Raw genomic sequence first — 26,131 nt, forward strand, 5'->3', positions numbered from 1 at the left:
CTGACCATTGGGTCACAATCCTGGACCTGCTGTGGGGTTCCCGTCAGGTCCTAATCCTGTACCAGCTGTGGGTTTTCCATTAGGTCCTAATCCTGGACCAGCTGTGGGCTGACCATTGGGTCCTAATCCTGGACCAGCTGTGGGCTGGCCATTGGTTCCTAATCCTGGACCTGCTGTGGGTTTCCCGTCAGGTCCTAATCCTGGACCAGCTGTGGGCTGACCATTGGGTCCTAATCCGGGCCCAGCTGTGGGCTGACCATTGGGTCCTAATCCTGGACCAGCTGTGGGTTTTCCATTGGGTCCTAGTCCTGGGCCAGCTGTTGGTTTTCCATCAGGTCCTAATCCTGGACCAGCTGTGGGCCGACCATTGGATCCTAATCCTGGGCCAGCTGTTGGCTGGCCATTCAATCCTAATCCTGGACCAGCTGTGGGCTGACCATTGGGTCCTAGTCCCGGACCAGCTGTTGGTTGACCATTGGGTCCTAGTCCTGGACCTGCTGTAGGCTGACCATTTTGTCCTAATCCTGGTCCAGCTGTGGGTTTTCCATCGGGTCCTAATCCTGGTCCAGCTGTGGGTTTTCCATCGGGTCCTAATCCTGGTCCTGCTGTGGGTTTTCCATCTGTTCCTAATCCTGGACCAGCTGTAGGCTGACCATTTGGTCCTAATTCTGGTCCAGCTGTAGGTTGACCATTTGGTCCTAATCCTGGTCCAGCTGTAGGCTGACCATTTTGTCCTAAACCTGGTCCAGCTGTTGGCTGGCCATTGGTTCCTAGACCTGGTTTTGCTGTTGGATGACAGGCATCATTACAATAGACTCGCACCTCATAGTCCAGGCAAGCTGCAGTGTTCTGGTTGATGTCCTCACATACCAAACCACGGTTGATGTCACAGGATACACCCATCTGACCAGCCTGGTTTAATGGAGTTTGTTGGCCAGAGACACGACATTCTATTTTTGACGGGAATTCACAGAAAGAGTAAGCCAAGCGGAGGTTACTCATTGTTTCATAGTCACCTTTGCTTGAGGCGGTTTTCATGTAGCTGTTCATCCACAGTGACCATTCACAGGCTGGCTGGAGAGGATAAGGTACACCTGGCATAGGGGTTGGCAAGACTGGCTTTCCATCGGGACCAATAACAGGTGCAGCTGTGGGTTTGCCATTGGGTCCTAATCCTGGTCCAGCTGTGGGCTGGCCATTGGGTCCTAATCCTGGTCCAGCAGTGGGTTTGCCATTGGGTCCCAATCCTGGTCCAGCTGTGGGCTGACCATTGGGTCCCAATCCTGGACCAGCTGTAGGCTGACCAATTGGTCCTAATCCTGGACCAGCTGTTGGCTGACCATTGGGTCCTAGTTCTGGTCCAGCTGTCGGCTGACCATTGGGTCCTAACCCTGGGGCTGCTGTTGGAGCTGAAATAAAGTATCACAGCTATTAAACGAGATATAGCTTTTATTTTAAACATGTTTGTTATCACATTTTATTTGAAATCTATTAATTGTTATTACCAATTTTTGTTTTTTAACAGAGTTTCTAACTACCTGTTAAGTTGGTCCCTATATAAACTAAGTACCACAAGGAAGGTAGATAGTTTGTATAGAGAATACTTAAAACTATTGCTGAAAGGAATGAAAACTAAGAAAATTGCTGTGAATGATATACTGTACTCATATATACATTAAGTTAAAATTCTTTATTGTTAAAATGTAAAGGTAATAAACCATTAGGGTATCTACTTGGAAGTATCCTTTCGTGATAAGTAAGGTGACAATGAGTCAACTAATTAATAACCTACTTGTATAGTAATTAGGACGAGATAAACATTTGTACAGGGCCAGAACAGGCTCCTGTGCCAGTACACCCATAACAGACTTACTAGTATTAAGAAGAAACAAGACTGGGGGACAGGGACTGATTATCAAAATAGAGTTTGGATAAGTCAAAGCTCAATTACTACGGTTCCAGAATGATTTAGCAGGGACCAATCATTTGGGAAAATTAAGACAAAGATCAGAATTGGCTAGAGTGATTTGATATAAAGATCACTGTACAAATGATTTAAAGTTGCAAAGGTCAATAAATTAGAAATTCGCATCACATATTCAACTGACACTGAAAATTCATTGATCATACATAATGTGATCTACTCTAATTAAGAGTAAATGATTATTTCTCGGAATATATCTTAAAATTACAATAAATTAAATTTAAATAGTGTACTTTGACATTTTTCACATCTTACATATGACTTCATTTTCTTCCTTACTCACCACAATCACAGTTATATCGAACTTCGTAGTCATAGCAGATTTCGCCATTGCGTTGGTATGCATTGTTACACACCAGCCCTTTAGCCAGATTACAGGTGGCGCGTTGTCCGGCCTGGCCAGCCATTGTGTTTGTACCAATGACTCGACACTGGATCTCTGTGATCATGCTATCATCACAGAATGTATACTTCTCTCTCAGTCCTTCCATTGTTTCCACATCCCCTCGGTTGAATGCTGTGGGCACAGCAATGCTCATCCAGCTTGTCCAGCCATTTGCCACACACACAGGCGGTAGAACGGTCGGACCAGGTGGTAAGGTTGTGAAGCCTCCATCTTGGTGTGGTTTAGTGTATCCGGGACCAGCTGTTGGGTTGTTATGGCTACCAGGCTGTGGGTGGCGAGTTGGTTTTCCGCCCTGACCTGAGCTAGGACCAGCCGTAGGGCGGCCATCGGGACCAAGCACTGGACCAGGAGTTGGGTTGCCACTATGTACTGTAGATGGCCCGAGTGTTGTACTACAGTAGCCGTTTCTCTTGATCTTACCGTTGTCACAGTAACTGGAGATAAATGATATTGCCTGGTATGTTTAATGACGAAACTATGAAGGGGATTTAAATCAACTAGGTTCCATTTCATCTTGATTTACATGAAATAGTTGGATATCCAATGCCATTAAAAGACTTTTACAATGTTTTATTGTTTTGGTTACCTGATACTGAAATTCTACTCAAGGGTGTAGAATTTGGGATCAAAATTAAACATTCTGGTGTCCCGATACCAAATTCTACACCCAATGACGGAATTCCCCTATCTTCATACACATACAGATTGTGATAATGGTAAACTATGAGTAGATTTAATTGTGAAAATGCGAATAAAACCTGGACCTCAGAGGACAGAGATATCCTTACACTTGAATGTGACTGCTGTGTGCTGTGGGATAGCTGTCACTTTAACATTTAAAAGTATGGGAGAAACTTGTGTCTTAATAGGTTGTACACAACATGCCAGATGTATTCTTTTGCCATTGACTTCATATAAGAACGTCAACGTCATATATAAAGTGATAATGTTAATTCCTCAAAAAGGACAATCACAAATCAATTATTCTTGTATTCTGTGTTTTAAATATTGAAATAAATAAATGTAAATGTATTGGAACATCAACACAATTATTGGGCGAGGAGATCTATCATCCTGTGGGCAGTGGTAGGTTGAGGTACTGGTGGAGGAATCTGTGGTGGATACCGAAGTACTCTAGTAGAACCCGCCCAAAGGTTAAAACAAGTAGGTAAGTGACGGAGCCTCAACACCAAAGATTCTGTAAATGTAAGTTTTATTAATTTACATGTTTCAGATGGCTAGGCCAACTGTCATCAGAACCCTGACGATGGTTGGGATAACAGTTGGCCTAGCCATCCGAAATATGTAAACTAGTAAAAGACTTACGTTTACGGTATCCGTGGTGTTGATGCTCAATCACTTACCTATTGTATGTTTACAGTAGAAAAATTTGAATGGTAAACGAACAAGTAAATAAGAATCTTAAAAATCCTAAAAAAGTTCTGTTTTTGTCCTGCACTATAATTACCATATCTCGCAGTCAGCCTGGCAGACGGAGCCGTCAGTGATGCGTTCGTTTTGACGGTATTCCTTCCCATTGACAGTGCAGACAGTTGTGTTACAGAAGGGCTCTGGGATACACTTCATTGGTTTAGTTGAGCTGTCGTACACTTGTCCAGATGGACATGGTGCTATATCACATCCTTCTACACAGCTCTGCTCCTGACAGCCGGATGTGACAGTGTCGTAGACCAAGTGGTTGTCACAGGTACGTTTTGGGCACAGGGAAATGCAAGGGTTGTAAGTTTCACAATCCTCACACTGGATGGCTGAAAGACAAAAATACAGTAAAATGTCATTGCCCGGTAAATCTTAACAATTTCTTAAAACTGATAAATCTTTATGACAGAGGGAGTGAATTTTTTTTTTAATACTTTGTAACTATTTCACAGAACACAAATTTCATAAGAGAAATATCACTCACCTTATTCCTTAGTCTCTCATAGATACACATTATAAAACAGTCAGGTACATCTATACTATCTATAAAATAATGTTTAACAGTACTTTGGCACAATCATGTTTAACATGTTTTACAAAATTTTCTTAAATTCCGTCACTTTTGTCTAACTCTTTCCAGTATTATAAATATTGGAACAACTTACAACGCATTCAAAATTATCACCTCTCAATATCTGAAAGAACTTAAGGAAATAGTTTTCAAGAAATTATTTGGTTTGTTTTGATAACTCCACTGTCATTCTGTGTCAGGCGTAACTATACATATATTAAATTTAATGTATTTTAAAGATCTTTATGTGTAAATGTGTCAGGGCTAGAAATTAATTTCCGCCAAAAAGTGCACTTGTCAATCAGGTTAGTAGATTCCCCTTTTGCTATTCCATTTGCAAATTCCACCAACCCAATAGTATTCAGCATAATAAGTAATATCAAATTTGACAAGTAAATTTGGCAAGTGGTTTTCAGAAGATTTCACTAGACTCAGCCTACAGGGCTATTCTTAATGTCTACTCCTGAATGTATATCAACTTATTTGTTAAAGATTTATCTTGGGTTCGGTTTTGACAGGCACACATACCACAGTGTTCTTCTGTTCTCCATTTGATAGGTAGGCCACTAATAGCACACTGGTGAGCGTAGGCAGAGATGGCAGTACACAGACACTCACAGTCGCCTCCCAGGTCACAGGCGCACGTGTCAAAGATACACCTGTCAACAAAAGGAACTGCTCGTCATACAGGCACTCAACTGTTGTTGTTCCTCAACTCATTCATCCCTGAAATTTCATAATGAACTATTCCAACCTTTGAATTGGAAGAGTTCAAATGTGTCTTTAGGGGTGAATGAGTTAACATGCCAGTATAAATTGGAATGAAATTTCAGTTTCTGCAAATCATACAACATAGGAAATTAATAGCAAAGTTGGACCATGACTACTAGACCTGAAATCTGCAGCAAAACACTTCTGTGAAATATTAATAAAGTATAATAAAAAATAAAATAAAAAAATAGTGACATAAACAAACTCATGTGACAAACAGAAGTCCCAATTACACTGAACCATGTTTTTATTTGGTTGGTTTACATATTGAGCATGCAAAGAAAACATCATAACATGTACATAAATGTCTATCTTAAATACTGTAAACATTACAGGTAACAGATACACATATCTTAAAGAACACCTGCGATCCATTATATCATCTAATTATAGTAACACGTAGTAATCACTGTATTGTTATATTCAGTTATAAAACAACTCTTTCCTAAAAATGCAACAATTTCTATCATGTGTTACAATAACAATGTGTTATCAAAATTTAACTTAATGTGGCATTACAAGAATGTGCACACTAACAATATATATACAACAGAAAACAATATAAAGAAACTTCAATTCAATTAATCATAATTAAGCAAAATATTTAAAGTTTGAAAAGTGCTAAAATATTAATACAGGCAAAATATGTTTCTCTACATGTATATACCTGTCTAAGTATTCCTGTACAGGGATGAGATGATGGCAGGGTTTAAAGACGTGTGATTGCAGTATGCTGCATTTTCGCTGTGCCCAAGGTTTGCGGTGTGGAGCAGCCTCACAGGTGTCAGTTATCTCCCCTGGAGCAGCACAGGCCTGGCGAACCTTCCAGCTGTCAGCAAAGGTAGTTACCTTCACTGCTGGGGGTCCACCCTGGGGCATAGTAAAATCATCCAACTGGTCTCCGTTGAAGTTTCCGCACAGACCAACAACCTGTGGTATGATATTACATGAAGTTACTGTGTGTTAAATTATGATATGGCCCTCACTATTCCACAGCTAACAATCTTAAAAATGGAAAATAACAATGTACCATCACTTTCTTCAAATCTGGATGAAAATTTCCTTGTCAAAACTACAAGATAAAGGTTGAGCTTGTTGGGTAAGCCGGGAGTTTTTGCACTTCAAATAATAACAAACTCACAACTTCGGAAGCTACCTGCAATGAATTTCTGATACTATTTCCATTTATCCAAGTAAAAAACTTGGGTTTTTTTTATATATTATTGACATGTGTCAATTCTTATTTCTCATCTTGTTTCATGGAAAAAGAAATTAAATGTTCAAAATTCTTGCATGAGTAGAACTTTAAGCTTTACTAGGTACTAACTGACTCTCGGAAAGAAAATCACAACTTCACTCAATTACTGTTTTTTCTAAATGTAAACTCTAATATCCACTGACATTGTGTGAGAGGTATACTAGCTAGAACTGTGGGATATACCTTGCCCTTGTGAATAGTAGAAAGTTTGAGGTAGACTCGTGTGCCTTTGTCCCATGTCAGTGTGATACCACTGTCCGTAGTGATGATTACAAAGTTGCCGATCTCCTGTTTGTGGAAGGGAGAGGTTGACTCTACATACACAGGTTTGCCTCGTATCAGCTGGATCCTGAAGAAGTTCAGGCTCCCTGCAAAATAGTAAACAGTGGTCGCATGCAACATCAAATATAGCTATTTCCCTTTTAACTAGTAAACAGATTCAAATATTGGATTTTCATACTGATATGTAATTTAATCACTAAATAGTGCTTCAGAAGTATTTAAATTTTTAAGTTATTTGTTTTGTTTGCTGACATTACTAATTTATACCCATACTCATTGACAGTAAATGATATTGCTTTTACAAGAAAATAAAGTTATTTTAATTTTCATTTTGTGCGTTTCCCTAACACACTATATATTGCTTCTGTCTTTTTAAAACACCCTTTTTATCGCTTCGTTAAAAGAAAACAATCTGCAGGGGTCACTTATATGCCATACATATTTTCTATCAGTACATGATTAATCTTCTATCTTTTGCATTAAAATGAAAATTGCCACATTTCATTTATTATGAAAAATGATGTACTCACCTGGCACTCCCACTTCGAAAGTGATAGATTTGGTACATGTGACACCGCTAGTTCCACAAGGGATGTTTTCCGTGGTGATCTGGAACTGGTTGGGGTTATCCGGGGTTGCTTTGGCAAGAACGTAGTCACAGTTACCCTGGAATTCGTAGGTCTTGCCATCGAAGGTGTGATAGTGGGAATCACCATAGGCACTGCAGACGGCAGGACAGTCCTTGTTTTCACATACCCACTTGGTGCTGGTACACACACTGCAAGGAGGCAACAAGCAACTCTCAAACAGACATATTGCTGGGTGTTCAGGGCAGATAATGGATGCTATGTTTAAAGTAGATTATAATTATAATGAGGTACAAATAGAGATTAGAGAGATATATATTTCTGAGGAATAAGTTCAAGGGACATATCAGGTTATGCTACCTGGAATTCATTGGGAGTGTGTAAAACAAGCATTTGTTTAAATGTGGATACACTACTCCCCCTCCCTTGGTTTTGTCATTGAAAAGGTGAAAAAAATCTCTAAAATATCAAATGACCTGTCAGAGAAAAATTGTAAGCTTTTCCAGAGACCAAAATGACTTTCAAAGACTGGATACACTTTTCACTAAGTATAGTGGAGGCATCATCATGGGGAGTTATTAAATAGAAAATTAAGGGAAGATAACTCTCATTGCCATGATCAAGAAAAGTGTGAATGTACAAACCACTGGTTACAGTCTGTTATCATGGTCTCTCCCTCAAGATATGCCTTGCCGCCATGGTGACATGGACACTGGCCAGCCAGGACACAGTTGTCGCCCTCGCGCACATATCCTGGTTTACAGCGACAGCCTGGCTGACAATCGGATGAAGTGGGACAGCTGGGTGGCGTGGCCATGTTCTGACAAGTCACAGGGCAGTCAGAAGTACAGTTGGTGTATTCTTCACTGTCCGGGCAAGGGGACGAGATGGTGGCCACAGCGACATTGGGGGACGGTATCTGGCAATCCCAGCGTGCACTGCGACATGTACTACAATGAGAAAATGTTGAAATATCAGATATTGACCTGTAACTCATAATTGTTCGGATATCGTAAAGAGGATACAAAGTAACAAAGACTGATTTTATAGGACATCAACATTTTACATGTAAGTAGTATCAAACCTAACCGAGTGATCTCCTGTATTAATGAATGTCTTATGTAACCCTTGGCCATCCATGGAATATATGTTACTACATAATGCTATATACCGACTTTAAGGACTTTTTGCCTTATGCTACAAGTCATATGATGCCTTGTTGCTGTTCCATAGGGAGGCACATTTTTGTGACACACAACACCCACAATTAATTTTGTCTTGGGGCCCACTATTACTTACTCAGTTTTAAATGCCTATCCAAATATATTTTTTGGCTGCGGTTATACAACGGTCTGAAACATAGTCTCTATGTAACCTATAATGTAAATTGTTTGAAAATGTACCTACCCTAATTAAGTAAGATCTAAAGAAAGAAACACAACAAATTTGTTTGCCATACCAGATTTTATCCTGCATCATGACAGCTTTGCCTGGCTCCAACTGGCGGTCACCAAACACACAAGGACACTGGTCAATGGTCACACACTCGCCGTTGTCATTGAGAGATTCACCAGCTGGACAGCCACACCCCTCTGCACATTCCTGGGACTGCTCGCAGTCTGGATACTTCCCGAGAACATTACAGGTACGCTTACACTCGTTAGGGCACACCTGGTACTCTTGACCTCCAGTACATGGCAGAGCTAAAAAAAAAGGCAGTAAAAAGGGAGAGGTTATAGAGATGTCAGCATCATTTTGATCCTTGTTAAAATCATATTTCAGCCCCCTTACCAACTGTTTTTTGTTGTACTTTCCCCCCAATATGATAAAATAATCTAAATTTAATAGAAAAAAAAGAAAATAACAGAAACATGAACTAACTTTTTACAAAGAAACTCAAAATATGAAAGTTCATTTACCAAAATTAATTGACGAGACTGGAAGCTTTTGGAGATACTATCCAATAGTTTTCTTAATTTATTACTGCATCACATAACAGTCTTACACCCAGCAATGTTGCCTATGGGGTGATGTCCCCTTACAATTCACCAAAGAACCGCACCCAGGGTGAAGTGAAGGACAAAAGTAAAATAACATAACGTTGCAGATTGTACAAAGTAAGTAAATGTCAGGTACAAGTGTGCAGGCATACTGTAGTATACCCATCGATTAGCTTTAATTGAGATCTAACACAGTAACATGTTACATCAAAAACTGTAAATAAGATTTGGAAACTTTTCACCAGAATTACAATACTTTAGTAAATCATTTCTGAAAAAATATTCCTATGCTTTTTACAAACAAAACAAAAAAAAACACAAGATGAAATAAACAAAATAAATCAACAATGCCATAGAATGTTTTAGATATACTCTCTTATCATGGGTGGTTTGACAGACTGAAGGATACCTACCACACTCGGAGACGTTGAGACGCCATGGGATGGAGACCCCTGAGGAGGCACATCGCTGAGCGTAGCTTGCCAAGATGGGACAAAGACAATCTTTGATGTTGTCAAGGCATTGGCACATGTCGAAGTTACAGTCTTGTAGATCCACTGTGTAGTCCACAACACTGTGGCATGCTGGAGAGGAAAACATACAAACATTGAATCTCAAATCAAATCAGTAGACATGAGTATCAAAGAAGGGGGGGGGGGGGGGGGGGGGGAGTTTGTGGGCAGACCCACTAGACCAGCACATCAGTTTTCCTTCTTGCTTAATGCACAAGTGGTTGATACCAATGATCAAAATAAATTGAAAAAAGTTATTATCTATGAAATTGTACTAACGTTTGAAGATGTCACCAGACAGATAGGAACAGTACTGGTCTGCTTTGGCCTTGTTCTGGGCATTGTCTTCACAGGCATTTACGACCTCCCCTACGTCTTTACAGGTGGGGTTCACCTTCCATCGGTTCCCAAAGTTTGTTTCCGAAGTCTCAATGTCACCCTCTCTTGTCAGGAAGTCGTTGGACTGCTTGAAATCATAAGTGCCGCACAGGCCCTGGGTTTTGTTGACAAAGGTGGGAGGCACAGTGATATAGGCACGTGTTCTCCCGTCCCAGAGTATACTCACACCATTGTCCAGGATAGCCTATAAATTAACAATTTTCACACCTTTGAAAATTTGTATTTAAAAATTTTGAGCTGAAAAGACCAAAAAAAAATCTACTTCTTTCCTTTTGCAGTGAATTTTCCACTCAACATACTAGTGCCTGAAAATAGATCTACAAGCCAGCAGAACTAGTGATGTATACCTTGATATAAATTGTTCAACTGTGACAGTCCTATTGTTAACAGTTGTAATAGAAACGCACAGAGTTATGAATGACAAATAGTTTTGATACATAATACTTTAGAATGGAAACAAACAAAAAATGGAATCATAAAATATTCCTGCTTTCTTTTCACATAACCTTTCATCTGTGACAATACAACAGAGGTGGTATACAGATTATTGGAAGAAGAAGAACTTTTCATCAAGACTCAGTACATAACACAGACATGGAATTATTGCTTAAATATCCATACCTTTATAAACAGGGAGTTGACTGTATCTACAACAATGCCAGTTCCTCGGTAGGGCAGATTAGGAACGGAGACCGAGTCTACAGTGAGTGCATGCTGGGAACCCATCTTGATCGTGTGACCTTGGTACTCGATCGTGACTGACTTGGTACAAGAAGCAGTCCCGTGTCCGCAGTGGATGTTTTCTGCCAGCAGGTTGAAGTTTGGTGACACCTTCACCAGGTAGTAAGAACATTCACCCATGAAATTGTAGCGCTTGCCATCAAACGTCATGTAGTGAGGGTCGCCAGTAGCCGAACACGTTGCTTTACATTTCCTTTGGGTACAGTCCCAGGCTGCATCTTTACATGTGCTGAAAGCAAAATTTGTTCCAGTATATGTTTCTCTTATTCTCAAATCTTTCATGAGATAGATATTTGTCAAGAGGATATTCTACATGTTTTAGATATTTTACACATATCTGTACTGAAGATTTTCTATCGTAATTCGTCAATTTCGGTTTGTTCTTTTAGTTGACATGTGGATTCGTCAATGAGGCAGATAAGATTTATCTTTTATTCTATTCACATTAAAAAAATTGTTTGTAGAATAATTAGTTCAGCTTTTTTAGAAAAGAGAAAAAAGTAAATGAATACTAAATCCAATTTAGTTTTGTCAATGTTTCAAATTTATTAAAATAGAACTGAAATCTTGTGACCTCACTGACCATTCCTGTGTCAGTACACATACGTACCAGGTGTTGCAATCTTTCTTGATAGTATCCCCTGGTTGATGGAGGTGCTCTCCATGTTTACAAGGACACTGAGCAGGAGTCACACAGGTGTCCCCAGATACAACCATACCATCCGGACAGAAACATCCGTCAATACATGCAGTGTCGGAGCAGGTTGTGCTGGAGCCACATGTTCTTGCGCATTGACTTCCGCACTCCTTATGAATAAAATTTCCTGGGCACTGGACAGCTAGTGAAATAGTAAAATTGAAATACATATACATTACATCTTAAGTGTAAATTTAAAGATAGGAATTCGAACAGCTACTTAATAATTAAAATACGGTACACAGGGAAGCTTTCACTCAGTCAAACGTTTACATTTCACCAGTAAAATCCAGATTTTCTCAAAGTAATTTCGCTCTAAAGGTATCGTAAATATACGCATATTGTGCACATCCGTGTATAATGCCCATGTTATAATTATTTTTTGGATTTTTTTGGCGTTAATTGATATGCATAGTAGTACTACTAATATTATTAGTACTTTGTGTAAAAAAATTGCTTTCATAATTTATTCGTCCTTGTTACAGATCTAGAGGGCGAGTAAGGCATTGGTCAACATTACAGCATGTGAACATTTAAATGGTTATTCTTTCAAGTTAACCATGTCCCTCATCCAAAACTTAAAAAGAACGCTGATAGTCATGTTTTCTACGAATACATAGAAGTCTACATACGACATAGCTGATTTGTTCTCCAGGAGAGTTTCACGTTGGCCTCCATACAGGCACGGCTGTAGGCTTCGAAGCTGTTACAGGTACAGGTCTGGATAGAATTCTTACAGCAATCACTCTTACATGCCTCCAGGTAGGGCTGGGGGTCCACAGTCTGTAAACCAACATAACATTACATCAAACTCCCTTCAATAGGTTAACTCACCTCCTCTGCTACGAACTGCTTTGTAGTTTAATTTTAAATAGTTATTTTGAAAAAGACAAACCTATTTGCTCGACATTTGCTCATTTTAACAGAAATCAAAATAGAAAATTGTGACCAACAGTTTTCAGAGCTTTCAATAGACTTTTGAGAGTATGTTTTGACTCACAAAAAAATGAGCTTTTATCCCTGTGTTTTAAAGAACAGATCAATTTGATATATATTTTGACACTCAAAAATTCAGGGAACATTTTTATTTGACTTCTGAAATTACTTAATGTCAAGGGTCAACTGAAGCTTTGGTTTAATCAACCAACTCCTTATGTCACCAAAAAGCACTATTTGACAATTGCGAGACCACGTCAGCATCACCTACCGAATGGCACGACTGAAAGGCGGATCCCATGATTGTGGAGCAGGTGGATTGAGCTTGTGTGGCAGCAGCGGAACTGCATGTCTGTTGTGGTACATCAGGACAGGTGCCTGTGATAAACAATAACACAGGGATATGTCACATGCTATTTAATTAAAGATGTATTATAAGTCGGCATTACAGTAAATTTTATATAATGTAGGAATATAACAGGTGCCTGTGATAAACAGTAACACAGGGATATGTCACACACTATTTAACTAAAGATATATTATAAGTGGGCATTACAGTACATTTATATATAACATAGGAATAAACAGGTGCCTGTGACAAACACAGGGATATGTCATATGTTATACAACTTCAGATGTTTAAGAAGGCATTACAGTACATTTTATATAATGTTGGAATATAACAGGTGCCTGTGATAAACACAGGGATATTATTATGTCACATATTATATATATATATATAACTGAAGATGTATTATAAGTCAACATACCTGACCCAAGTGTAGATCTTTTCCATGTTGTAGCAAAACTGGCAGCAGAGGAGACAACTTTTCCAGAATCTGTCAGGAAGTCGTTGGACTGGTCCCCATCATATTTACCACAAAGTCCACATGTATTACCGCGCTGATCTGACGTAACTGCAAGGAACACAGACTCCCGTCCATCCCACCGTAACATGTATCCTAGAGTGCTTCTGACGATGATGTACGCGCCAAGCTTTTCGAAAACATGTCCGTCTCTAGTCGATGGCAATGTCATCAATGATCCATCCCAATGAACCGCTGGCCCTGTGGCTTCCCTCTTAAGTGAAACTTTCACGTTTCCGAAATAAATGTCAACCTGTCTTGAACATGGTGCTCCGGGCGAACACGCCTGATCATTTATAACGTGGATGTTGTACGTGTTGGCTGCACAGTCCTTCAGCAAAACATATTCACATTGACCCTGGTAGGAATACACCTTGCGGTCAAATGTCCGATAGTGGTCCTGTCCCCAGGCTACACATGTTGCATCATAGGATGCAGAATGACTGGGAGGGGCTCCTGTGGGTGGCAGACCTGTGGGGAGGTTAACCTCTGAAGGGGACCCACTGCCAACTGTAACAGATACAAGGATTTTACAACCAGTGCTAACCTGTGTTCATGTTCAATTGTTGCATTTATACATGACAAGTGTTCAAAAATTTTGTTTACTTTTGCAAATTCATTATATTTAAAACAAAATATAATACAATGAATATAAAATCTGATCTATATGTATATATATATATATAAAGGATTTGAATGATAAACTAAAAAGACCCATTATATTTCACAAGTGAAGTGAATATTTTGACATTTAGCATGTATACGTAAAAAAAAAAAAGTATTCAATCTACATTGTACAAGAGAAATTTGACTGTTATTCATCACAAAACTAACAACATCCTGTTTGTAATATCTTTTCTTTTTAACAACATGGTGTTCTGTGACAAGATAGCCCATCTCTTTTCAAAAATTGATGATACATAAAATGTTTCATGACATTACAAGAAATACTGTTAAAACCCCCCCAGAAATTACCTATTTCACAGTGGAGTCCCTTCCATCCCTGAGAACAGGCACAGGTGTCCGGCATGACACAGGAACCACCATTTTGACACCCTTTGGGACAAACAGCTGCGGGGAAAAAAAGATTGTACAATTAGTAGTTTTATAATAATTTAAATATTTTATGCCAACAATTTAATACACATAAAAGACACTTCACAGTGTAATTTATATATCAATCATACATCATAGGTAACTTTTTAATAAATCCCCATCTAAATATTAATGATTCAAGTTAAATGTCATGGCATACAGCTGCAGTCACATACTTGCATTTTTGCCAACTCTATTTTGGAACGAGTCTCTAGATTTTTGGCTGTAAAATTAGCATTTTCAAAATTATTTTGCTAAACTTTTTTATTTCCAAATGTCTGATGATTTCAACTGTATATAAGAACAACTCAAAGCAAGGGTGCCATTTAAAAGGGATGTTTCCCCCCTCGGCTGTATATAGACACAGGTCTGTAATGTATGTCTTTTATTTAGAACACATGTACATACATTGTACAGTATGTACTCCCCAATGGAAATTGCAGAGAGTTGGCAAGTATATTATAAATATGTCAAGGGGATGTTATTTTTATAAAGAATACAGAACAAGAACCATATGTCTTTAGAACAGTGTTAACTATGACCACTATATTTAAAGGATCTATTTGTTAAAAATATTATTGTTTTCAGATGAAAAATGACATTTTATCACACAAATTCCGCATACACTGCACAGCCTTCTATATATATATTACAAATCATAAGTAATAAGTACAATGAAGTCTGACAGTATAAATAGCATACTTGCCAACTTTCCTATTCACATGCAGAGGGAGACTCACATTTTCAACCAGTAAATTTGCTAAATTATTCAAAATATATGTCACCTAAAGGGTTATTTTGTCTCTAGGGGGTTTATATACACCTGTTACTTATGTTTTTGATTTTGATTTTGAGCATGCATGCAGAATCTCCCAAATAGAAATTTCAAATGTTGGCAAATACATTGTATATATGATACATATATATAGTCACTCACTATCATCAAGAATACTGTAAGGAAATGCTTCATGTTTCCATCTTCATTTTTTACATTATAGATGCCATAATAATGATATGCACTTAAATTTCATTTAAGGCATAGACATATCATGATCACAACTACCCGTGTAAGCATATGGACCTAACCACATGCGCTTGTATATGGTAGTTAATACCTAAGCTAAAATCCACTACTTACACAAGTGCCTGTGACCTAACAATGCTGATCATGAGCAGTTAACACGAGTCAATATCACCTGTTTTGAACAGTGTAAAATATGTAAAATCATACAAATGCTTTGCTTTTCACCTGAAGTCAGCCTTGTTGGCTATGTGCTTTATATTAATAAATGTGATATGTGGAAATCGACGTGATAATTGACATTGTGTTAAGGCAAAAAATGTACACAAAATATCATGATCACTGTTCAGGCAAAATCAACAATATTTTCAACAAACTGTTTCAATTAATTATTACACCTTAATCTTCATCTTACATCTTAATACCCGATAATCAAACCGCTTCCACCATTCTATATTTCGAGGGGAAATGTAGATTTTAAGAAATGGCTATATTTTTTTCTACACCGATACGGCATAACAGTTACTTCAGTATCCATTGTGTCACGTGCACCGTGTCAGATAAAAGGGTTACTTGAACTTATTTCCTTAGTTTCCGACCAGCTAATTGCGTTACAGGTGAAAGTACTACAGCAAACATAAATCCAATAAATGTCTTATTATATCAACTGTGTTAGGCCTACTTCGATGCTACAAATGATGAATAAGATTCCAATGTCGTGTCAGTCTCATCAGTCGAATTTCGCGCCATCTGTGATGATTTGATTTACTTCCGGTAAGACAACTCTTCTTCACTTCATATCGCATTTTTGCCCGAGTGTAAATAGCGTCCTGTTATATTTTAATTATCTAAGAAATATACTGATAATGGGGTAATAATTATGATATAAATAAATGTAGTTCTGAGTTTAATCTTAAACCGGTATTGAGTTTCTAGATCTGTAATCTTAACTTGTTAATCCGTGATCCGTTTTGATAGTGGTTGCCGAAGTATCACGTGATCTTTTACTTTCGTTTTACCTATATTTATGAGAATAAGTATGTACATTAACTTATAATATCATAATACAATCACGGAGTCGCTACCTAAGTCCACGATACAATTAAGTGGGTTTTCTGTCCCCTTTTTCATGCATTTTAATAATGAAAAAAAAAGGTTAATTATCTTAGTATCAGCTTCTAACACTATATATTTCATAGGGGATATTAAACGTTGAACTGTTTTGTTCTTTATCTTTCCAAAACTTCATGCACGTGGTCCAGCTACAATTCCAAAATTTATTTGTCATATTTCGAAAACCTCTAAACGGATAATTATGAATTTGCCTCAATTGCGTTACAATTGCCTTCATAAAAAGAAAGAAAGAAAAGTGTCAAAATGCATGAAATATGGTTAAAAATAAGTTTAATTTGGCCCGACAATGTATACTGCGCGTTCCGTAAGATAACATCAATTAAACATGCAGTTGTACAGTGCATGCAGCAGTTAACAAAAGTCTAAATCTGACCCAAATCCGACAACAAATATTGACATGAGTTGAATCGAGTGACGATTTTTTCCCCTGAACATTCTGTGCGAAACCTATACCACGCGTAAGGTTCGGAGATTACGGCTGAGAATGAATCCCGAGCGCGTTTTCATGAAACCATTTTCATACCCAAGCATATACATGTACTCTCTTAAATCATATGTGCCATATGGTAAACAAGTAAAGTTTAAACATTATAAAACAGTACTGTGTTTTAATAAAGTCCCTCCAAAATTCGTTGACAAAATTTGAATTAAATTATGTCCCCAAAGTGGTTGTAAAGTAGGAAAAGTACAAAGCTGCAGCAATATCAAGCATAGAGGGGGACCTTTGGCGTACACTCATAAATGTGTCAATAAATCAGACGCTACGATAGCCACGTTGGACGACTGATTAGAATTTGTATAAGTATCCGGCCAGTATAGTCGAACGGGAAACATTTGACATAAGAAGAAGAAGAAACACAGCAAACACATTAATTAAGATTATAAGAATTAAAGACGCACAGTCAAAATATAAGAGACCCCTGCGTTTGCGGAACATAATTTACAAGAACGAGACGTATAAATCATAGAAAGATCTTCTTATAGGTAAGAGTTTATAAGAATGGTTCGTTCCAAATTACGACTTATCATAAAGTGCAAATTGTCGAGAAAACTGTGGTTAAAATTGCAGTCTGACGATTATGTTGCAAGGGGATAACTCATACGACATTTATACCTCGTACAGTGACAACTGTCTAATTTGTCCGTTTACTTAATATTTTAATCCCATTTGTAATTAAAACTAATAGCATATATGCATTATGACACCCTATCCGATCAATATGTTTTTTCCCAAAGGGAACGTGTCGGCTCAGTCCAGTAGATTGAGAAAGTTAATTACAGTTTTCATCTGTAGCAAAAAAATATAAATTTGTTAAAACCTATCATCAATGTTGCCGTGATTAATTTGTCAAAACACGTCCCCCGCCCTACCGTTGCTTTGTTACTTACGTTCACAGATCGGCAGGGTGGGTTTTTCCCCGGGGGCAAGACTTTCCCCGGTTAGGGGGAAGTATTCCCCTGATGAAGAATCACACTCCCGAACTATGATGTTGTCGTTGGTTTCGAATTTATAACCATCGTCACAGCGAGCTGTGCACGTGCTGTGGAGATAAAAAAAACAAACAAACATCACTTTTACCCCGTTTTTTACCTCTCTTTTATCAAAATATATTTTCGACGACAGAGTTTCAGATAATTTCAAGAATTTCATATCCTCGAGACTGCTTGCATGTTTTCTGTATTTAAACAATATTTTTTTAAGCAAATAAATATGTTAACTATTTAAGATGTAAACAGTTGTGAACTGATTCGCTATTGTATTAGAAGTTTTTCTTTTATAAATAGCCGAACAAAATAATAACTAATTTAGACTTGTGTGATTTCCTACAAGTATAAACGAATTAGACGTTCTGTACTCCGTATTGACGAAGTTGTGCCACTCACTAGAAGGGGATATTGTCGCCACAGTCGATGTTACCATTGGTTGGGGCCTGGATCGGCTTACAACTTCCGGCGCCTGGAAAAGAAGCATTTCCCATGTATAAAAAATCAATAAAATATTTTATTTTTCAAATACAGTTTAGTCTAAATGCTGAAAGAGAGCGCGTTAATGAGAGAAATGTTTCAATCCGTTTTTAACGACATCTGAAACCTACGGATTCTAAATCTGTACATATCAGACAGGTACTAACAAAGTGGGGTACTATCAAAGCTAAGTGGAAAACTCAACGAGCACGGAGCCCTGACTAGATTTTCCAAATAACTATTGTGTATTTATTAGAGTCAGTCTCATTTACCAGAGCTCTGCACTCGGAAGTGAATTTAAACAAACTGGTCGACGATAATGACGTCATGTAACCACGAACGAGTTCATTTATGTAGCATCAACGCTGGAGAGGTCATCAGGGTCAATAAATGGTCGACAAAAACAAATGTGATATAACAATGTCATCAAATAAACGTAAGGTAAAAGACAAACGTCATCCTGAATGTAAGAATTAGTGGCTATGGTGAATCACATTTTTTTTTTTATAAAAAGGGAGACAAACAGTTTTCAGAGAGTTTAAGACTGTAGAAACAGTTATTTTTTTGAAAAGAGATTTAAAACATGTAACGTTATTATAGAAATTGTTTAGAGTTGTTCGACACGACCCAGTAACAAGACCGAAAAAAAGAAGATCAACAAATTAAATTTTCAGTATTCACGTCCACGAGGGACCCATATTGGTCGCCTCAAACGATCATACCGCGGGTATAGCGGTCTAATTAATTCCAATACGCTGTACTGGGTCTAGTATGCTTTTATGTACTTTTAAGATGGCGAAAATAAGCATATTTTGTATTATGCGTGTATGTGTTTCTTGACGACGAACTTTGTATGTTTGGTCGTCTATAAAATAGCCCTGCAATGAGCTCGCGCATTTTTAAGTGAACTTGGTTCGGGGTTACTTCCTGATATTAAGGTTTAAATCTTTTCTTGGATTTTATTTTTGTTAATGTTACGAACTTTCATTCCATAGGCTTAGCAGTGATTCATTCACAAAAACCTGTTACTTGGTGTTTCCAGATAGGTCTCTGGCTTCACACGGTAAACGCTACATGGCAAAGGCTTAATCCAAGTGCGACTTTAACTTTTTTTTTGTGAATAATCATACCGTTCACGTCACTCTTTATATTTTGGCATTGAAGCTTTTCGTCGGATATAAAGTATAGAGATTAAACCAGGGACGTGCACTTTGGCAAGTATCCCAGTTCTATCTGTCACACTGAACCCCAAGGGGGGCTAGTGAGAGTTGATAGCGGGGGTTATTCAAAGGCATACCTGGGGCTTATCACGACATCCAAGGTAGGTGAAAATGAAAAATGATTCCGGGTTTAAATCGGTCTTTTATACAACTAATTTTACCGAAGATAGCCAATAGCATCAGGTGTGTTTGGCTCGCACAAGCCGTGGTATGTCAATAGAGCCGACGTGGGTGTGTACACAAAGAGCAAGATAGGTAAAGGTCTACACAGGTACTCCACAACGATTTCATCTGAATTAATCTTTCAATGTTAGAATATATCCCAGTGCATTCGTCTTTCACAAATACTAAAAATTAATTGATTGGTTTTTGAGCTGTACATGACGATAAGCTGTATAAATGTCTAGAGGTATATATGTGATTGTACAGTAAGTGATACAGTGTTGGTATTAAGGTGACATATCGGCTGAGAATACTCTTTATAGTATAATAAAGGTATCAAAGTTGTATTTGGTTCAATTTTATCTTGGGGTTTTTTCGTTTCTTTGTTCATATTGTACTTACTCCTATAAAACTACTACATTTTTCATACAGCAAAATAATGTTAGTAAATATTGATCCTAAATTGACAAAAAAAAAGACAAATATTGATCCCAGCGACATATCATTTCCAAGAATGACGCCATACATCTAAATCCTATAAACCTACAAGCCTGCCGTCCTTGTAATTTAATCGGTGCACAGAATTATAGAGAAACGAAATGAAAAATATGCCTTTTGTCGATTTTTATGTTAATTTGAACAAAAAAAGGAGATTAAAAATGCTATAGTGGTGATTTTCAGTATTTTTAACCATAAAAAAATGCCATGCCTTCTTTGTTAACATGAATGTATACTGTTTATAAAATATACGGACTAGATGGACTGTCAAATTTTTCTATAAAGCTCACTAGAAGCTCGCTAAAATGAAAACGAGGATCTTAAGAATTGCATTGCGATTTCGAACGAATCGAGAAATCATATAAGATCTCAGGGGCGGGTCCAGGTGAGGGCGTTATGGGCGTACACCCCCCCCCCCCCCCCCCCCCNCAATTATTTTATGTTTTTTAGCAAAAAAAAGGTCCAAAAAAGATTTGTTTCTTTACGCCCCTCTTTCAAATATCCTAGAAACGCCCCTGGATCTTGTTTATTAGATGATCTTAAAATTTATCGAAACTTGCATAAAATAACACGACACTTCAACCGGTCACTTTACCTGACAACAGGCTCACCGATACTTGTCTATTTCCCCTATAAGTGCTACCTTTACACAGGAGAATTAATTAAGTCCATAGGAGCCAATGATGCGGTATTCTAGAATTTTATTTAAACGCGGGTTTTCTCCGGGTACTCCGGTTTCCTCCCACTTAACTACCCCCTCCCCCACACGCTACCATCGTTGTAATGGCCTGCTTCATAAAGCTAAATAAAGTTTATATGTTTATAACTATACTAGTATCGTATTCCAGAATGTCTTCAGATGCACCAGGAAACAGGGACATTTTTACCACTTTTGGTTCTAGTTTATTTCAGATAGATATTTTTCAACGTATCGATAATATTTAAACAATATTTATTCGTTTAGTTAGAAATAAATCTAAAGATAATAGAAATTGTTTAAGGGGATGATAAGTAAATGTTATTATATTCATAAATGTCTGATTATCATCCGGAAAGGCTTATTTAAAATAAATGTTTTCGTATAGAATACCCCTAATTTCACTTCAAAGTATCGCTCTCGTTCAGCTTTAATCGGGAAATAGCGTACAGCTCGCATAGAAAACCATTATTACAACTATTGTCGAGGAGAACACACACTAAAGCTTGTGGAACTACGTACCTGCGCCGGGTCCGAATGGGTCTGAGAAAGGGTCGAAAGCTGTAAGTACACCAATAAACATTCAATAACGATACATTTTGTATTCAATATTTTTAATATGTATGTTAATATCATGTCAAGATATCACAATGTCCTCTATTTTCTCAAATAATGCTTATTTTATATTACTGGTTTAATAACATCATCGGTGAACATTACTTTATAACGTATTGACGATACGTGGGTAAATAAACACATATTGATGGCGTAAAAGCTCAGTCATAAATAACGCAACGACCAGATTCGATTTGCAGATTAGAAACAATTGAATAATGGCATACTGTAACGATTATCGTTATTTGGCAAATGTATAACCGATGACAAAATCACTAGCTATCACTTCTTGGAAAACATATCTATAAGCGTACCTTGTCGTTTGGATCTCTTGGCTCTGAAACAGAAAAACAAATAAAATCATATTTAAAATGTATTGAAAATGAGTGCTTTGTTCTATGTTAATATCTTTCTGCTCTCTTTGGCGATCCTAAGCTCTGATTGTATACCAAACATTAGTTACTATTCACACAATTATACTCTTATACTTCTATAGCCGGTAATACACCATCAACATGCATAATCACTGTGTCGAGGATACATATTTATATGTGAGGAAACTAAAGTGAGAGAGAAACAGGTCAACTAATTAGGACCAAATCTAAAATCTAAAGTCAATACGCGGAGTCAACAACAGGGAGTGATTTGGTTTTATTTTATTTAACGTCCTATTAACAGAAATGACGTCATATGCCAAATTGCAAACCGGAGGCGGAATGGCTCCTGAACCACATGTGGTACACAGCTGTCATGTCGGTCAAATTCGGAAAAACGTGTACACATTTTCCTTTTCAAACTTCCAAGGGAGCATATCATTGTTGGCTATTTGATGACGTCAGAAACTGCGCAGAAATCGTTAAAGAACTACCTCGGATGACAAAGACCACTTTCAAAAAAACTGAGAACGCAGATATCGATATCGTAAATTACAGAACCCTGCCCTGGAATCATGAAACAATCATAGACTTCAAATTTTCCTTAGCAAGTTACGAATGACGTCACTTTTCATGGCTAATATTTGTCAAAACTTAAGAAACATTTTTACTTGAGATCATTGAATGACACTGGGGCCTTGTATTGCATAGTCTGAAAACAAGCTGTATAAATAGTGAGATTCACTAGGTATGTAACAAATATGCTACAAGTTGTTTATACAAACTATTAGAAATAACGGGAAAAGTGCAGTAACATTGGATCACGTTTCATATTCTGAAAGACACTGTACCTCATATCAGCATGATGGTGAAAACGTACCCGTCATCCACCCCTTTACCGAAATAGACGATCTGAAACTATGTCACCCTATCACCCACGCTTATCCAATAAAAAGAACAGCGCCCGGTGACCTCAACTGTTTAATTTATGATGATATTGTGTGAATAACGTCTACAAGTTCAATAGCATTCATAGCACTATAATTTGTTTGTTTAGGATTAACGTTAACGCAACAGCTGATGTCACGTGAAGTCGGGTGCTTCGGGGGACACACCAACGGAAAGAAAGAGTAGGGAAGTGAAAAAAGGCTACAGTTTAATTTCTTAATAATATACGGTAGAGTTATGACTTTTTTATTTTCATCAACAATCTTTTATTCCTAACTGACGTTTTGTAATAATATTCAACCAAGTAATTGTTTGTAAAATGGATCAAAATTTTGAAAATGTGAGATAACATGACAAACAAAAACTAATATAACAGGTTTACAAGTGCTTCAGAATTTCTCTTGAATTTAATATTCCGATAACGATTACAGCTACATTTAAACGCAACAAATCATTTTGCAATCAATTTGAACATATAAAATAGGTTTCAGCAAAAACTTTTCGACAAGCTACCCGACCTTTGAAAAGCTTATTTTGTTTACAATCATTTGAATAAATAAATATTGAAACGCAAACAAACCATTTTAATTTTTCAGGTAAACAAATTACTACTGTCTTGCAAGAAACGGCCTTACATCGGTTGAGTAATATCGGTCACTGTTTTACACGTAAACCAACATTATCTAAAGGTACAGCAAGCCCCCTAAAACAGGGTACAGTTCCCAACTTTCATCTTGATTTGTGAGAAAGAAGAAATAAAGCCACACATGACGTAGGTACATACATGAACTTCAGATCATGTCATTTCGTAGGAATCAATAAGTTCGCGAAAGAGGTTGACATGTTACAAGTCCGATGATGCCGTAATGCCGCATTATTGACAAAGGTATTTCCGATACATCTGAATTTCGATATTCCACAGGGTTCTTTAAATATGACTTATCAGGGGGCTGAAATAATGGTGACCATACCGTTATTTATGGTTTTTGTTAGAACCTTACAGAAATCCAGCACTGTCTTACAAACCAAACCCAAATACGCTTACAAATAACTGAATACTGTGCTAATAAGTAACTTACAACTTAACTCGTACTGCCTTACAAATGAACGGCTACTGCGCTTACAAATAAATTAATACTGCGCTTATAAATAAACCAATACTGTTCTTACAAATAAACAAAAATTGTGCTTACAAATAAAAGGCTACTCCGCTTACAAATAAACTAATACAGTGCTTACAAATAAACCAATACTGTGCTTACAAATAAACCTATACTGTGCTTATAAATAAACCTATTCTATGTTTACAAATAAACTAATGCTGCGCTTTCAAATACACTAATACAGTGGTTATACATTAACTAATACTGCGCTTACAAATAAACCAATACTGTGCTTACAAATAAACCAATACTGTGCTTACAAATACACTAATACTGTGGTTATACATACACTAATACTGTGCTTATAAATAAACCAATACTGTGCTTATAAATAAACCAATACTGTGCTTATAAATAAACTAATACTGTGGTTATACATAAAGTAATACTGCGCTTACAAATACAATGAATAATGTGCTAACAAATACACTGTAACTGAACACAGTGCTCAAATAAATGAAAACTGTGCTTACAAATAACCGAATGCTGTGCCTAAAAGTTATCCGACAGTGGGTGTATAGGTAAACAATTTCATTTTTCGGTTTGTACAGAAATAAGCTGAAACGAAACCAAAAAAGGCAATCTTACCTTGAGTCCACAAGAGATCCTGTGAGGACCAGTGTCAGACACACGGTCCCCAGAAGGGCACTGGGCGCCATCATAGGGTGCCCCTAAAACAACTACCTATGAGAAAATGTCACCTCTTCAAAAATGTTTCACACGAAATAGTTGTCACGTCTTCGGGGATAAAACCTGGTCCTGTGTTCCCTTTGGAAAAGTAGCTCTGGGTTGGGGATATTTATTGAATGTTAGTTTGTTCACGTGACCAAATATTTCAAACCCGATTGGTTAAAATGACATTCGATTTCTATCGCATTGATTCGGGATTGTAAGGTTTGAGATAACAGTAAATAAAGTTTTGTTGGTTGTGTGTCTCTGATACGGATATAGAACTTAAATGTCGTGACTTTAAATTTACCTTTAGAACTGATTTGATAAATGTTTCAAGCTGTAGACTTCATAAGTTTCGTTTACATTCATTATTTCTAAAGCTAATGGATTAAAGTATAGTTAATTCAGAAATCTGTCAAAGTTTTTAAATATGTATCAAATGGATTAAATTAAAAGATATCTTTTAAATAAGAGAACATATTCATATGTCTATCAGAGATAACGATTTTACAGAAAATAAAGCGTGCTTACTCGATACTCGGGCAGCAAGGACATCCGGTGCATATTTCACAACACGTACTTCCAGTAGCGTAATCAAACCCACCGTATGGTGTTTTTGTCTATATATTTACTTCTCATTTCATACAAATGAATTATTATATAATATACAAATGAACACAAATCAAATTGTACGTTCAGAAAACATGTTTACATAATAAATAGAGACAACAACGAGAACTGAATGATATGTCTTTTTATCATCAACAGCAATTAATTTGAGAATCGGAGCAAACTACAGAGACCTAGAACTGGTGGCGATTTGGTAAGTACGGCGATTTTACCTTTGTAGAAAATGAAGTACACACACATTTAATTTGGATTGTTTAGCGGCCCATCGAAAAATTCTGGTCATTTAGCGTCAAACAACAGTTTGTTTGATTTTGTTTAACGTCCTATTAACAGCTAAGGTCATTTAAGGAGGGCCTCCCCTGTGTGCAAGATGCATGCGTGTAGTATATGCGTGTGTGCTTTGGGAGGCTGCGATATGTTTTTGTTTGTCTCCTTGTGATAGCGCGGAACTGATGCCGACTTTATAGTGCTACCTCACTGAAACATA

General features: G+C 37.4%; 2 protein-coding genes across 2 annotated transcripts; both read right to left on the bottom strand.

Annotated features, from left to right (window-relative positions):
- Positions 1–12: 12 nt before the first annotated feature.
- LOC110463682 (SCO-spondin-like) lies at positions 13–16,312 on the bottom strand. Its single transcript, XM_021518480.1, has 18 exons — positions 16,249–16,312; positions 14,426–14,521; positions 13,355–13,960; positions 12,856–12,962; positions 12,281–12,431; positions 11,562–11,790; positions 10,832–11,180; positions 10,091–10,394; positions 9,713–9,883; positions 8,759–9,002; positions 7,944–8,249; positions 7,243–7,490; positions 6,614–6,798; positions 5,840–6,102; positions 4,930–5,060; positions 3,859–4,159; positions 2,268–2,824; positions 13–1,409 (listed from the first exon to the last, which is right to left on the bottom strand). The coding sequence occupies exons 2-18, from the start codon at positions 14,478–14,480 to the stop codon at positions 13–15; spliced, it is 5,604 nt and encodes a 1,867-aa protein (XP_021374155.1). The 5' UTR covers positions 14,481–14,521; positions 16,249–16,312.
- Positions 16,313–18,081: 1,769 nt separating this feature from the next.
- LOC110463683 lies at positions 18,082–25,098 on the bottom strand. Its single transcript, XM_021518482.1, has 5 exons — positions 24,931–25,098; positions 22,172–22,194; positions 21,765–21,803; positions 18,585–18,657; positions 18,082–18,241 (listed from the first exon to the last, which is right to left on the bottom strand). The coding sequence occupies exons 1-5, from the start codon at positions 25,002–25,004 to the stop codon at positions 18,082–18,084; spliced, it is 369 nt and encodes a 122-aa protein (XP_021374157.1). The 5' UTR covers positions 25,005–25,098.
- Positions 25,099–26,131: the final 1,033 nt, after the last annotated feature.

This window comes from Mizuhopecten yessoensis, unplaced genomic scaffold, assembly GCF_002113885.1.
Source record: "Mizuhopecten yessoensis strain PY_sf001 unplaced genomic scaffold, ASM211388v2 scaffold10921, whole genome shotgun sequence".
NCBI classification, from domain to species: domain Eukaryota; kingdom Metazoa; phylum Mollusca; class Bivalvia; order Pectinida; family Pectinidae; genus Mizuhopecten; species Mizuhopecten yessoensis.

What these genes read in the sequence shown, in the direction of transcription:
- LOC110463683 (XM_021518482.1), bottom strand. Translation starts at nt 25,004, where the DNA reads ATGATGGCGCCCAGTGCCCTTCTGGGGACCGTGTGTCTGACACTGGTC. An exon ending in CAAGAGATCCAAACGACAAG is followed by an intron (nt 21,804 to 22,171) that starts GTACGCTTATAG and finishes GTGTACTTACAG; the next exon opens with CTTTCGACCCTTTCTCAGAC. An exon ending in CCCATTCGGACCCGGCGCAG is followed by an intron (nt 18,658 to 21,764) that starts GTACGTAGTTCC and finishes CTTCTTTTCCAG; the next exon opens with GCGCCGGAAGTTGTAAGCCG.
- LOC110463682 (XM_021518480.1), bottom strand. Translation starts at nt 14,480, where the DNA reads ATGCCGGACACCTGTGCCTGTTCTCAGGGATGGAAGGGACTCCACTGT. An exon ending in GAGAACAAATCAGCTATGTC is followed by an intron (nt 11,791 to 12,280) that starts GTATGTAGACTT and finishes CTATTTCACTAG; the next exon opens with CTGTCCAGTGCCCAGGAAAT. An exon ending in GTCTGGTGACATCTTCAAAC is followed by an intron (nt 9,884 to 10,090) that starts GTTAGTACAATT and finishes TTTCCTCTCCAG; the next exon opens with CATGCCACAGTGTTGTGGAC.